The sequence below is a fragment of the Geotrypetes seraphini genome, chromosome 9 (assembly GCF_902459505.1).
Source record: "Geotrypetes seraphini chromosome 9, aGeoSer1.1, whole genome shotgun sequence".
NCBI classification, from domain to species: Eukaryota; Metazoa; Chordata; class Amphibia; order Gymnophiona; family Dermophiidae; genus Geotrypetes; species Geotrypetes seraphini.
In genome coordinates, this window is record NC_047092.1 from 163,004,511 (window position 1) to 163,018,718 (window position 14,208).

The window sequence follows — 14,208 nt, forward strand, 5'->3', positions numbered from 1 at the left end:
TGTCAATGGCAACAATGTAAAAAGCTGCCATTCTCACAGTAATTCCAACTACCTGGGGTGATATGTTCTGGGGGTCTCTCGGCCCACCTGCACACGTGGGCGGAGCTACAAACAGAACATCAGATTTCACCCATTCATGTCAATGGAAAAAAAGTAAAAAGCTGCCATTCTCAACAGTACTTCAAAAACGGCTTGACCGATTTGAACGAAACTTGGTATGCAGATCCCTCACTACCTGGGGTGATATGTTCTGGGGGTCTCTCGGCCCACCTGCACACGTGGGCGGAGCTACAAACAGAACATCAGATTTCACCCATTCATGTCAATGGAAAAAATGTAAAAAGCTGCCATTCTCACAGTAAATCAAAAACGGCTTGACCGATTTGAACGAACCTTGGTATGCAGATCCCTCACTACCTGGGGTGATATGTTCTGGGGGTCTCGCGGCCCACCTGCACACGTGGGCGGTGCTACAAACAGAAAATCAGATTTCACCCATTCATGTCAATGGAAAAAATGTAAAAAGCTGCCATTCTCTCAGTAATTCCAACTACCTGGGGTGATATGTTCTGGGGGTCTCGCGGCCCACCTGCACACGTGGGCAGAGCTACAAACAGAAAATCATATTTCACCCATTCATGTCAATGCAAAAAATGTAAACAGCTGCCATTCTCACAGTAAATCAAAAACGGCTTGACCGATTTGAACGAAACTTGGTATACAGATCCCTTACTACCTGGGGTGATATGTTCTGGGGGTCTCGCGGCCCACCTGCACACGTGGGCGGAGCTACAAACAGAAAATCAGATTTTATCCATTCATGTCAATGGAAAACATGTAAACAGCTGCCATTCTCACAGTAAATCAAAAACGGCTTGACCGATTTGAACGAAACTTGGTATGCAGATACCTCACTACCTGGGGTGATATGTTCTGGGAGTCTCTTCACCCAAGAATTTATATGTTCTTGCTCCTAGAGGCGAAACTAAAAATGTTGTTTATAATCAAGTTTTGTGTTAGTTGTATTGTATTCATTTTGTCAAATATTTCACATTATAATTTGAATATTGTACTTTTTATAAAGCTGTAAAAAAATAATTTCATTCACCACTATAAAGTATCTTTATTTGAATCCATTTACAGTGTTATTGCTATAATTAAATACCTGTGCAACGCCGGGGCATCAGCTAGTATATATATATATAAAAGAGGGAGTATCCATGGGTCGGACATGACTGAATGGATAGTAGTAGTATATATTATAGCAGTTTAAATCCCTTTTCTTTTGCTAGCTATTTATCTTTCAAAGAATAGAAGAGGCACCCTCCCTGTCAAAATTGAACATTTCTGCACTGGGGGAAGGGGCTGTTTAATGCATGAGAATTATGCATGAGAATTACGCAAGAACTGATTGTTTTTCTTTTTCATTAGTCATGGTGGGAACGTTTTTGGGTCTTATTTTCCATAGTCTAGAGAAGGGGTGTCAAACTCAATCACGTAAGGGGCCGAAATCTAAAACACAGGCTAAGTTGTGGGCCAAATTTTTTATTAAGATACTTAGTCTTAGTAGAAGTATAAATCCTTCTTCACCCTCAGACACCTGTGGTGCGATCGGGCACTTGTGTGGCGTGCCCTGCTTCAACCTAGCTTTTACACTGGGACTGGGTCCTTCTGCCTGCAAATGGGTACTGAGGCAGCATGGTGAGGAGCTTGGAGTGTCGCTGGGACTGCATGGTCAGGCGCTTAGATGCGGCATAGTCACCGTGGGGCACAAGAAAACAGCTAGGCAGGCCAGATTTAGCCCCCAGGCCTTGTGTTTGACATGTGTGGTCCAGAGAAAGAAAAACCATGAAATGATTTAATGGCAGAATCTAGATCTTGCTGAAACATTTTTGCTGTCATTTCCTTTGATTTCAGAGAGTCTTCTTCATATTTAATAACATGAACTAACTTATAAAGGTGGCACATGTTGAATGCTTGTCTTTGATTTAATTTTGTCTGCATCATTTTAATTTGCTAAGATTTATCACTATTTTTTTTTTTAGGTTGGGTACCATAATATTCAGCCTGTTTGTTTGCATTGGACAGGTGAGTACAATTCTCAGATTTCCACATAATTTAGGAAATTTTGTCTTCTATTTCCCAGAAAAACTTTTAAGAATTAGTCTGAGTTCACATTATTTTTACAGAAGCACTAAACCTTCTAAAAGGTTAACCAATGGGCAAGGTGCTGGGGATAAGGTTGCTGTGGGGAGGTGGGACAGATAGATAGGCAAAAGGTATGTGAAACCTATGAAATAGCTTCCTCCTGGCAATATTTATTTATTTAAAATTATTTATAACCCGCCTATCCACAAACCTAAGTGGGGAACAAAAATCACATACAAAATCACACTAAATAATAGATACAATTACAAATAGCAAAAGAGAACTACAATTGCTCAAGCTGTCAGAGGGCTCACACCAAAGAAAACACCACAGTTTTCACCCCTTTTCTAAATTGCCAGAGTGCAGTTTAAGATTGTTGCAATTATAATCAGATATTGTATTATGCTTCCCCAAAGATCTTACAAGAATTCTTTGAGATCTATAAACTGAGAAGAGAGCTTAGAGATGTAAATTAAGTTTGGAGGGTAGAATGTCAACTATGCATGCTAGGAGTGGAGCTTCAAAGATATCTGTGGCTTGCGTAGAATTCTGGGATGCCTTGCCTGGTACCCTGCGGTTTTGTATGGGGAGGATGAATTTTAAGAAAATGCTGAAAACTCAATTATTTGCCAATGCCTTCTTATGCTAAGGTATATTTCGGTTGATAATCGCCTTTTAGAATTTTTTTTTTGACAGCAATATATGATTTAAAGCTTGCTTGTGTTTCTGAATTGATTGAATATGCGCTCTATCCCTGTTTATAACAGGGACGATTAATGATGTTGTTTAGACCAGTGTTTTTCAACCTTTTTTGGGCAAAGGCACACTTGTTTCATGAAAAAAATCACGAGGCACACCACCATAAGAAAATGTTAAAAAATTTAACTCTCTGCCTATATTGACTATATATAAAGTAATTCTCTTGAATAGGAATCAAATAAACACAAAGAAAGTATTTTATAATTACTTTATTATGAAATAAAAATTATAAAATACTTTATTCAGTGCGAAACCTGGGCCTGTTTGGCTGAACACAAAGCTGATATTCTGGCTGGAATCGAAGAAAGACACACACGTAGCTCTTCGTCAACAGCTCTCAGTCTTTCTCTGTATTTGGTTTTTATAGCATACAAAAATAGACAAATATACCCTCCATCCTTTTTATTAAACCACAATAGCAGTTTTTAGCGCAGGGAGCTGCGCTGAATGTCCAGCGCTGCTCTTGACGCTCATAGGCTCCCTGCGCTAAAAACCACTATTGCGATTTAGTAAAAGGTGACCATATTGTAAAATATAGACAGCAGATATAAATTCAGAACTGTGCATAGTAAGTGAAGGGAAGTTTTCATCTCTGGGAATTTACCCAGTTAACTATTAAGTTATTTGGGCAAATTCCTTTGAAAACTGTGGTAATACTGCCTCCACTTTGCTAAATTTAAAATAAAATCATTTTTCCTACCTTGTCTGGTGATTTCTGGTTGCACTTTCTTCTTCTGACTGTGCATCCAATCTTTCTTCCCTTCTATCAGCCTGTATGCTTTCTCTCCTCCACACCTCATTCCCTCCCCCAACTTTTTCTTCCTCTCTCCCTGACCTTTCTTTCTTTTTTTCTGTTTCTCTTCTTTCCTTCTGTTTCCCTGCCTGCCCCCTTTCTTTCTTTCTCCCTGCCGTTCCCCAAGCCACTGCCACTGCCGCTGCCATCGGGGAACAGGACCCACCAATGGATAACAGGCCCCAAAGCCGACGCCGACGCATGCTCTCCCTGACGTCAATTCTACAATCGGAGAGGAAGTTCCGCCCAGCCAGGCAGCGATTGGCTGGCCCGAACCAGGCAGCGATTGGCTGGCCCGAACTTCCTCTCCGACTGTAGAATTGACGTCGGGGAGAAGAAGACTTATCGGCTCCATAGATTAGATCGCCAAGACAAAGTGAGTCCTGGGTGATCGACTCACTTTGCCTTGGCGAGCTACTGGCGCCCCTGCCTCGGGCCCCCTGTCAGCTCCGGGCCCGGCGGCCCTGCGGCACACCAGGCAACATCTCGCGGCACACTAGTGTGCCGCGGAACAGCGGTTGAAAAACACTGGTTTAGACATGTCTGTGTAATATGTGGTGATCGTAGGGAAACAAGATTTTATATATGTGATATGGAAACCGCATAGTTGTATGCGGTATATAAATTTTTAAATAAATAAATGTTAAGATTGGCGCAAATAGAGAGGTAAGGCATACCACAGCATTGGGCCCTGCACGGTTCCCAGAAAGCCTCACAGCTGGTAATAACGGAATTTCTAAACTCGAACTGTCTGAAGACAAAAGGGCAATGCCACTGCAGGAGAGAGTGGACACTCGACGGACAATTATGCTGAAGCACCTTAAACATCACACAGAGGACCTTGAATTTGACCCGCATGGCAGCCAAGGTAGCTCTCGAAATATTGCAATATGATCGAATTTCGAGGTGTGCCGCAGCATTTTGTGCCAGCTGCAGCCCCCTCAAGACACTTCTTCCTCAGGTGTCCTATTGAAATATATAATGAGATAAATGGACTCGTGTGTGTTCTTTTTAGGTACTGTCAAGAATAAGTGATAATTTGTGTCCAATGGTGTAGAATAATATTCAGATTCTACACCATTGGACTCCTGAGGAAAAAGTGTTTTTCAAAACACGGACCGTGTCGGGTCCAAGTCTCAAACCTAAAGCGAACCATTTTATTTATTTTATTTTTAAAAATTTCTATACGGTTTACATAATTTACAATTATGATACAAATTGCTTATTGATTCAAATAAATAATAATAACAGTTTATATACCGCAGGGCTGTGAAGTTCTATGCGGTTTACAATGATTAGAAATGCTACAGATTGAGTAGAATTAACATAGTTTAAATCTATTGATTAACAGCTCTAGAGATCAATTATTATGGGAGAGATTGTGCAAATCAGCTTCCTATGTGCTTTAGGAAAAGACTTAGCATTTTGTACATCACCTCTGCAGTCTCCTTTTGGTTTCCCTATTTTATAAAAATACATAGTTAAGTGCCAGTCCCACCACGGCTGTACCTGGTTTTCATTCTCAGGAAAGTTTTTGTGTGTATATTGCACAGAGTGGAGGAGAGAGTGGCGTAGTGGTTAGAACTACAACCTCAGTATCCTGAGGTTATGGGTTCAAACCCTGTGCTGCTCTTTGTGACCCTGGCAAGTCCCTTAATCCTCCACTGCCCCAGGTACATTAGATAGATTGTGAGCCCACCGGGACAGATAGGGAAAATGCTTGAAGTACCTGTATGTAAACCACTTTGAATGAGGTAAAACTACAGAAAGGTGGTATATAAGTCTCAATCCCTTTCCCTTATGCTTATGTGTGATTACTTTTTATGTGCTTTTAACCTCATCCAATTTCATAAGAACTTAACTGAGTGCTGTTACAATCTAACTTGGTCAGACAGACATTACATATAGGGTTGGGGATACAAAATCCAAACTGTAAGGAGTTAGGAGTCGAAAGCATTCTCAAAGAGGTGGACTTTTAACTAGGCCTTGAACACTGCCAGAGACGGAGCCCGCCATCATTGTTGATAGATTTAAAACTGTGCTTAACTAAATTTTGCCAGCTTTTTAATGACCTTTTGGTACTTTGCAGGTGATTTTTGCTACTGGAGCTTTGTGTAATGCATTTTGGTTGATGGAAGCTGGAAGATTTGTGTTTGGGTGAGTCCAAACTATTGTCTAGCATTTTAAAGGGAGATTTAATGTGAAAAAATATATGAGGTTTATAAAGTTTCTCTGAAATGCATAGCAAAAGAAAAAGGAATGGTTAAATAAAATATTATTTTAAACCTTTAGTGGAGCATGGCTGGGGTTTTGTGTTTCATTGGATAAAGAAACTGACAGGTGATATGTATATTTTTCTTTTGCCCTAGTATTGGTGGGGAGTCCTTAGCCGTTGCCCAGAACACCTATGCTGTTAGCTGGTTCAAAGGAAAAGAGCTAAATCTTGTGTTTGGGTTACAGCTTAGCATGTCACGTGTGGTAAGAATTTAATTAAGTTTGTCTAATAAGGGGTAAATTTTCAAGTAGCCTGTAGTGGCTGCTTTTGGCATTCATAGGAGGTAATTTTACAAAGGATTTTTTTTTTTGCACGTGTATGCCATTATATGCACATAAAAGCCTCTTATAAAAGTACATGTGACAAAATTTAGGTGCACACTTGCACATGACTTTATAGTAAGAACGTTCAGGTGAGGGGTTTGGGCATAGTTGTGGTTTACACACAGAACTGTGCTATCGGTTTATAAAGGCAAATAAGCATCTTTGAGCCTTTAGAGTACTGTTTAAGTTCTCTTGTATCTGCTTTAAGCTGATATCAAGACTATCTCCAATCTACCTTCTACCTCATTTTGAACTATATAAGCTACTAGGAAAAACTAGAAGCTTTTATCCTTTTACCTATCCTAAGGCAAATTTTTTAGACAGGACTTTAGCATTTCAAGCAGGTAAACTGCAATCTTGGTTAGGTAAATGTATTCGCCAAACCATGCGCTCCTTTTACTAAGGTACGCTAGCGTTTATGGCAAGCTGCATTGCTGCGCGCGCTAACCCCACGCTAAGTGCCAAGAATTAACGCCAGCTCAATGCTGCGTTAGCGTCTAGCGCGCGCTAAAACCGCTAGCGCAGCTTAGTAAAAGGAGACCCATGTCTTTTTGTTCTTTTCGAAAACTAGTTAAATCTACCCTTTTTGATAAATTTATTACTTAATTAATGTTTTTAAGACAATTTTAATTTTTTAACCACCTAGACAATTTTGTATTTTTAACCACCTAGACAATTTTGTATTTTTAACCACCTAGAACTTTTGGTAATGGCAGTATAAAAGAATAAAGAAGTTATTATTTTATAAAACAGGGACCTAGTCTCATAGGCAGCCTCTTATAAAGTTCCCTTAAATATGTGAAGGCACTTGTGTATCTTTATAAAATTACCCTAGCAAACTGGCAGAAATCATGGCTAAAACTAAATCATGACCATTTAGTACATAAAGTACATTCGTATGTAAATAATTTATAAAATTCACACACAAATTGTAACTATGCTCTTGATCTGCCCAGTCTTTTCTTGAGCATGCCTCTACCCTAAGATTGCATAAAAGTACATGTGTTCTTGGCATCATTTGTACTTTTAATTTTATGATAGGCCTTTCCCTTTTTGTCCAGCAGGGTCAGTCAACATCAGCAGACCAGCAGATGGAAGTAGAGAACAAGACAGTTTCCAATGACATTACTGGTATAAGAATAGGTGGAACCTGGAGCTAGTCAGTATTTCTCTATCTCTCCTCTATCTCTCCTCTAGATGTAGGTTAGACTGGTGCAGTTGGCATTTTTCTTTTCAAGACAGCTGGATTCCCTCATTACCAGGCCAAGACATGCACCATTGGCTTGATCTCTCATGGATAGGTCTATGGGCCATTCATTGGTGGAGTTGGAGAGGCTTGGCCCTCCTCAGAGTAGAGGAGTCCTCACCTGCAGGCTTGTGCTCTGGTGAACAGTCTGGCACTGGTCCTGTGGGACCCCCTACTAGTGGAGCAGTGGTGTCTTTCTGGGACCCCTCCCCCAAGCAAAATGAAAGTGATGATTTGCACTGGATGCTAAATATATTTTATTCAAAAGAAGAAAAAGCTCTGCAAAGACAAGTGTCAAGAGAATTCCAGAGCAGGGGAGTGGAATGGAGTAGTGTAATCCAGCTCTGCTCCAGGAGATCCTCAATTGGCAGTCTTTGAATGAGTGAGTCTTCTGGGGAGATTGGTTTGCCTGCCAGACTGCAGGTTAAATGGCAGCTACATTTGATGTAGCTCTAGGAAGCCTCTGGAGCTGGTTGCTGAGTTGGAGCCTTGTGTAGAGTAGCCCCTTGCCCCAGTTTCATAACCAATGTCCACAGACAAACAGGTTTTGGCCAGTTGGCTCCAGGGCGTCCAGCGAACTTTGCCCAGATGAGGGCAGTGAATCTTCAGTGGTATGTCTCTTTTGCCCTGAGAGAGCTCCCTTCTCTAATTGATCAAGTGGTGGAAGCCCTTCAGCTTACGGTAATAGCTCAGGAAGAGTCCAGAGGGTAAGATCCTATCTTGGAAGGATATTATAAATCCTCCAAGTTGTTCACGCTTCACTTAGTGCTGTCGGAAATGGTCCTGAAGGAGTGGGGAGCTGAAAGGGCCCAACTTTAAGGAGTAGACTGTATCCACTTCCTAGAGAGGACATGTTCCCTGTTTCTTAGATTGTCATCCTGTCATGGCTGTGACCAAGAAGACAATTCCAGTAGAACTTGCTTTCAAGGACCCCTATGACCGGAAGGTTGAGATGCTCCTGAAGTTTATCAGGTTGGCATCCCTAGAAGTGCAGGTAGCTGTGTGGGGTAGTTATGTGGCTAGGGCAGTTTTTCATTGGGTGCAGAGCATTTCCCTGGAGACAGCCTGGTTATAGTTAGGGGCAGCCTTTCTAGCTGATATTCTGCATGATTTGGTCCACATCACTCAAATTCTGTGGCCAGAGCCATGGTGGCTCAAACTATGGCACTGGGCAGTGGATTCAGCCACTAAGACTTGCTTCAGAAATCTGCCCTTTAAGAGTCATGTGGTAGTCAGAGAGGAGGTGGAGAAGTTGCTGAAGCACCTAGGAGAGGTGAAGTCCCAGTGTCTTTATGAGGATAAAACCTGAAGACATGAATGGGCTACTTGCTTTTCTAGGAAGTCTGTGATGGGCAATTCTGACACTAAGGCCCATATGAACCAACCTTTCTAGCGGGGAAAATGAGCTCAGAAGAGAATCTTCAGGTCTCTCTTCTGCTCTCAAGGAGTCCCAGTGTAGATCAGCAGAGCTCCCCCAGACCAGTAGAGGTGAGGCAGTCAACTAAGTCGTGAGTGGGCCTTCATAACCTCAGACTGGTGGGTCCTAGAGGTTGTGTGCGACAGCTACACTTCAGAGTCACAGAACTGTTTGACACCTTTATGGTATCCCCTTTAAAGCGTCAGGTGCTGCTTCACCTGATTCAGCCAGAGGCACCAGAGCCTGTTCCTGCTGAAGAAGTGTTTCAATAATGTTGTTCCATATATTTTATGGTCCTACAGAAAGGAGTTCTTGACAAGGTTGGATCTAGTAGATGTGTACTTTCACTTTCTGATTTGGCAAGCACTACCAGTTTGGGGCTCTATCCTTCAGGCTGACTATGGCACTCCAGACCTTCTGCAAAATTGTGGTTCCAGTCTTCTTCTGCAGATAGGGGAATTCAGATGCATCCATCTCTGGACGATTAGCTGATTTGGCCCAAGTTGGTAGATGACTCCCAAGTTGCCTCATCTAGGTCCTAGAAGGTCTGGGCTTGGTGGTCAATTACCTGAAGACATAAAAATAGCCTTACTGGGTCAGACCAACTGTCCATCAAGCCCAGTAACCCGTTCTCATGGTGGCCAATCCAGGTCACTAGTACTTGGCCAAAACCCAAAGAGTAGCAACACAGGGCAAGCAGTGGCTTGCCCCATGTCTTTTCAATTGTCCAAACCCTTCTGATGCAGGAGCTGGGATGTGTGGAACTGAACTCCCAGGTATTCCAAAGACATGTCCTTCTTTTACTGGAGAAGATACTCAAGTTCCAAGCCTAGAAAAAGAGCCCTGGAATACAAAATGAGAAACAAGGATTAAGAACATAAGAAGCGCCATCTCCGGATCAGACCTTCGGTCCATCAAGTCCGGCGATCCGCACACGCGGAGGCCCTGCTAGGTATACACCTGGCTTATTTTATAGCCAAAAATAGGAGAAGGAAAGGGAGGAAAGAAGCTATACCAGTCAGAGCTGCATGCCAGCAGAATGTGAACACCAGGGGTGTTTAAAATTTGGAGAAAGAGGAGGTAAAATAGTCATGTATGGCAATTAAATGCTAAGAAGGGTTGGAAAGACTTGGGAGAAATTTATGTTTTCAGGGCAGTCTTAAATTTAGAATAACTGGATTCAGTCCTCAGCCCTGGAAACAGTTATTTCCAGAGTAAAGGGCCTAGATAACTGATAAGGGCCAATGAGCAACTTTGAAATTAATATTCATATGGGAAGGCAACCTCAAAAAAGTAGGTTGTGAAGACCTAACAGCATTTCAGAGAACCAGACTGGGCAATAGGTTATTTGCATTACTGTTTAAAATTAGTTTTTCTAAATAGTAAAGTAGTTAAAAGAAAAAAAATAAGCACTTGTTTTCATAGATTTGTTGTTGGATGACTCGGAGATCTTTTGTCTTCGTCTTCTTTGCCCTCTTGCTTGTATGGTAATAGGATTTTTGTTCAACTTCTACCTGAACCATGAAAAATGAGATTTTCAGTTTGTAAAAAGCCTGTAATAGCTTCATTTTGTTTGCTTTTTGTTTTGTCTTCCTCAGGGAAGCACTGTCAATATGAATATTATGGGATGGATATATTCCAGTATTGAATCCATGATAGGGGCTGCAGGTCCTAAAACACTTGGTATAAGTCTCATGATAGGTGAGTGAATTCTGAGGTAAGAAATGAGTTTCCCTCTTAGTGAGCTGGCTCATGGAACACACAGAATATATGTCCCAGAATTGTGTTTTGGTAGCCAGCAAATATCTATATTTCTGTTGGAAAGTCCTTATGCTGCTGCCACAATTCTCACATCACTGTAGCAGGCCTATGGTTTCTCTCCTACAACTGTGAGTTTTCCACAAAATTTTGAATTGAAAATTTTACCTTGTAGTGTTTCTCGTTTGTATTAAAGTAATATATAAAGTTTATCCTCAAAAATTTGCTGTGCAGAGTTGCGTGATGCATTAAAAGGAGTTGTTTTCTAATTTAGCAGGTTATTTGAGATATACAGTAAAACCTTGGTTTGCGAGCATAATTTGTTTCAGAAGCATGCTTGTAATCCAAAGCACTCGTATATTAAAGCAAATTTCCCCATAGGAAATAATGGAAACTCAGACGATTCGTTCCATAACCCAAAAACTTTAATACAAAACACTATACATACTCGTATTGCAAGACCTCGCTCATTTAGAACAGTCACTACACTACTGCAGTGTCAGAGAGAGAAGAGCCATCGGCTCAGTTGCGATGATGTGATGCGTGTATACTGTATGTACTTGTATTGCAAGACCTTGCTTGTATATCAAGTTAAAATTTAAGAAAATGTTTTGCTTTTCTTGCAAACCAAGTTACTTGCAATCCAAAGTTTTACTGTATATGTAATCCCTCCCCAATAAATAAAAAAATACAATGTATACTGGCCACATCTTCTGCATGGCATAGCATTGCATACATCATCTGGTATGAGTTATACCAGGGGCAGGCAATTCCGGTCCTCGAGAGCCACAGGCAGGTCAGGTTTTCAGGATAAAACAAACAAAAAAAAAAACTGTTGAGAAGGATGTTGACTGATTGAGACTTTTATTCAAAATAGAAAAGTCAATAATAAATATCCACAACTTGGAAAGGGGACCCAACATGGTCCGTGTTTCAACCTAAGTGTCTTCTTCAGGGTTCCTAGGAGTATATATGAAATGGATTTGCATGTGCTGCCTCCTTGAGATGCAAATCTAAATCATGCATATTTATTGTGGATATCCTGAAAACCTGACCTGCCTGTGGCTCTCGAGAACCGGAATTGCCTACCCCTGAGCTATACAAATGATCAGTAGTCATAATAGCACAGCCCTGCTACTGAGCCACTAGGCTGACTCATCATTGATGATTCTGAAAGTTATATTTGTGATTCTTGCACTTTTAAAGATCTTTTTAATAGGCAGAGTTTTGTTTCTTGTAGCATTGTCAGGACCCAAGTAGTTTTGTGTCTCGGTTGGGGGGGGGGGTCAATGGTAGACTGTTAGCTACCATAAACCATATCACCTGCTTTGCACAGATTCTCAACCTTGGTCAAAAGACTAAGAAGGGGCTGTTCTCAGCTTCTGACTTATAGACATTAAATTTGATCTTTAACAGCCTCTGAGAGGATATAGGTTAAGAATCTATTGACGCTTTTTCATTAAATTTTGTTTGCTGACTTTAGGCGCTGTTACTTGTTTGTTTTCCCTGGCCTGTGCACTAATTCTTGGCTATCTGGACAAGAGAGCAGAAAAGATACTAAATAAAGAACAAGGGAAAACAGGTACATTGATCTCTCATATTTTCAGTGATTTTTTTTCTTTGTTACACTCTTCGGGCCTCTTTTTCTACTATTTAATAGGCATGTGAGCCTTCTAATCTCCATGAACACACCATTCAATTCATGGAATATTTCTAAATTTCGTGTTAGCAGCATGGCACTTCCTGGTCTTGCAGCACACAAACTGTTGTTAATATTATTAATGTTGGAATTACCAGATGTACAATGCTATACCCTTTAATTCGCTGTATGTACAGTTTCTCTTTATTGTATTTACAGTTTCTCTTTATTGTAAACCACTTCTCTATATTGTAAACCGCCTAGAAGTCGCAAGATTGTTGGCGGTATATAAGAATAAAGTTAAAGTTATATTCTTTATAAACAGTCATTAATTCCCCCCCCCCCTTTTTACAAAACAGTAGTGAAGTTTTTAGTGCCGACTGTGGCGGTAACAACTCCGACACTCATAGAATTCCTTTGAGCATCAGAGCTGTTACCATCGGAGCTGGCGCTAAAAACCACACTACGGGGGGAAATGCAGAAGCAATGTCGTAGCTCGCACTAAAAACCACGTTATGAGGGGAAGTGCAGAAGCAGTGTCGTGTCTGTAGCTGGTTAGTTTTCTTAACAATTTCAATATAATGGAAGCTCTGTTCCGACAAGAAGTATAGTGGAACCTTGGTTTACGAGCATAATTAGTTCCAGAAGTCTGCTCGTAAACCAAATTGCTCGTATATCAAAGCGAGTTTCCCCATAGGAAGTAAGGGAAACTCGTTTTGATTCGTTCCACCTCCTCCCCCCCCCCCCGAGGCTACCGGCGCTGCTGCATCCCCCCTGCGAACCGTCATCCCCCTCCCCTGCGATCCTACATCCCCCCCCACGAGCAGCGCAACGACATCGCTTACCCCGATTGGGCACCAGCATCAATGCACAGGAGGTGCCGGTGCCCAAAGATCCTCCCTCTTCTGGCCTGGGCTGGGCAGTGCGACGGAGATCCTCCCTCTTCCCTGTGCTGGGCTGGACTGGGCTTTGAGCATTTGCGCATGCTCAAAGCCTTCTGGTCTCGCTCTCTCCGAGATTCTGAATCTTTAAAGATCTTGATGCTATGCTAATGGTGCCTTATAAACTGTTTTGTCTCCTACTGGATTCAGAACAGTTTACAAAAGGATAATTGGGGACAATAAAACTTGAGATTATGGTGGCATTGCTAGGTGGAGTTTCATGGGCTGGGAGAGACCCATTTCTCAAATAGATATGTTTTCGGTAATTTGCGAAATGAACGGTAAGAGGAAGTAGTTCTAATTTCTGTAGGTAGGTTATTCCAGATTTTAGCTCCTAGGTATTCAAAGATGCATTGATAGTGTCTTATCTCAGACTCCCCCAGTGAGAGAAGAGGGTGAGACCCTGGTACCGCCTTCATCGAGGAAGCACCAGGAAGGGAAAGAACACTTTGGCCTGGATTCTGTAAAAGGCGCCTTAATTGGCCAGTGCCTAGAAAAAATAGCACCAGTCGTGTGCTAATCACACTTAGGCACCGTTTATAGAATCGTGCTTCGAGGCGCCTACATGGATGTAGGATCTTAGGCGTCGGAAATGTAGGCGAGTGTTTTAAAGGCCTGCATTTCAGGAACCTGGGTTTTTGGAGAATCGTACTTAATGGCGCCGAAGTCAAGCTCCGCCCATAAAAAACATCCACTTGGTGTAAGGTGTTGCTAAGCGCCATGTGATAGTTGCTTACCTTTTATAGAATCGGGTTGGCACCTATCACCCAGTTAATTTTTTAAAAATTATTTTTAAATTTAAATTTTTTAATTATTTTTAAATTAATTATGGAGGCTATTAAGAGGATTTTGGCAATTAAGTTAGGCGCCCTTTAGAGAATCTGGCCCTTTATCACTAAAGAGACTGTT

At 41.5% G+C, this 14,208-nt stretch overlaps 1 protein-coding gene across 1 annotated transcript in view; it reads left to right on the top strand.

Annotated features, from left to right (window-relative positions):
* MFSD1 (major facilitator superfamily domain containing 1) overlaps positions 1-14,208 on the top strand; it is a 57,586-nt gene that overhangs the window by 16,135 nt on the left and 27,243 nt on the right. Inside the window, exons 4-8 of the mRNA XM_033958778.1 lie at positions 2,046-2,088; positions 5,790-5,857; positions 6,070-6,178; positions 10,560-10,662; positions 12,203-12,301. Of these exons, the coding sequence (XP_033814669.1) occupies positions 2,046-2,088; positions 5,790-5,857; positions 6,070-6,178; positions 10,560-10,662; positions 12,203-12,301 (422 nt within the window). The remainder of the gene's footprint in view (positions 1-2,045; positions 2,089-5,789; positions 5,858-6,069; positions 6,179-10,559; positions 10,663-12,202; positions 12,302-14,208) is intronic.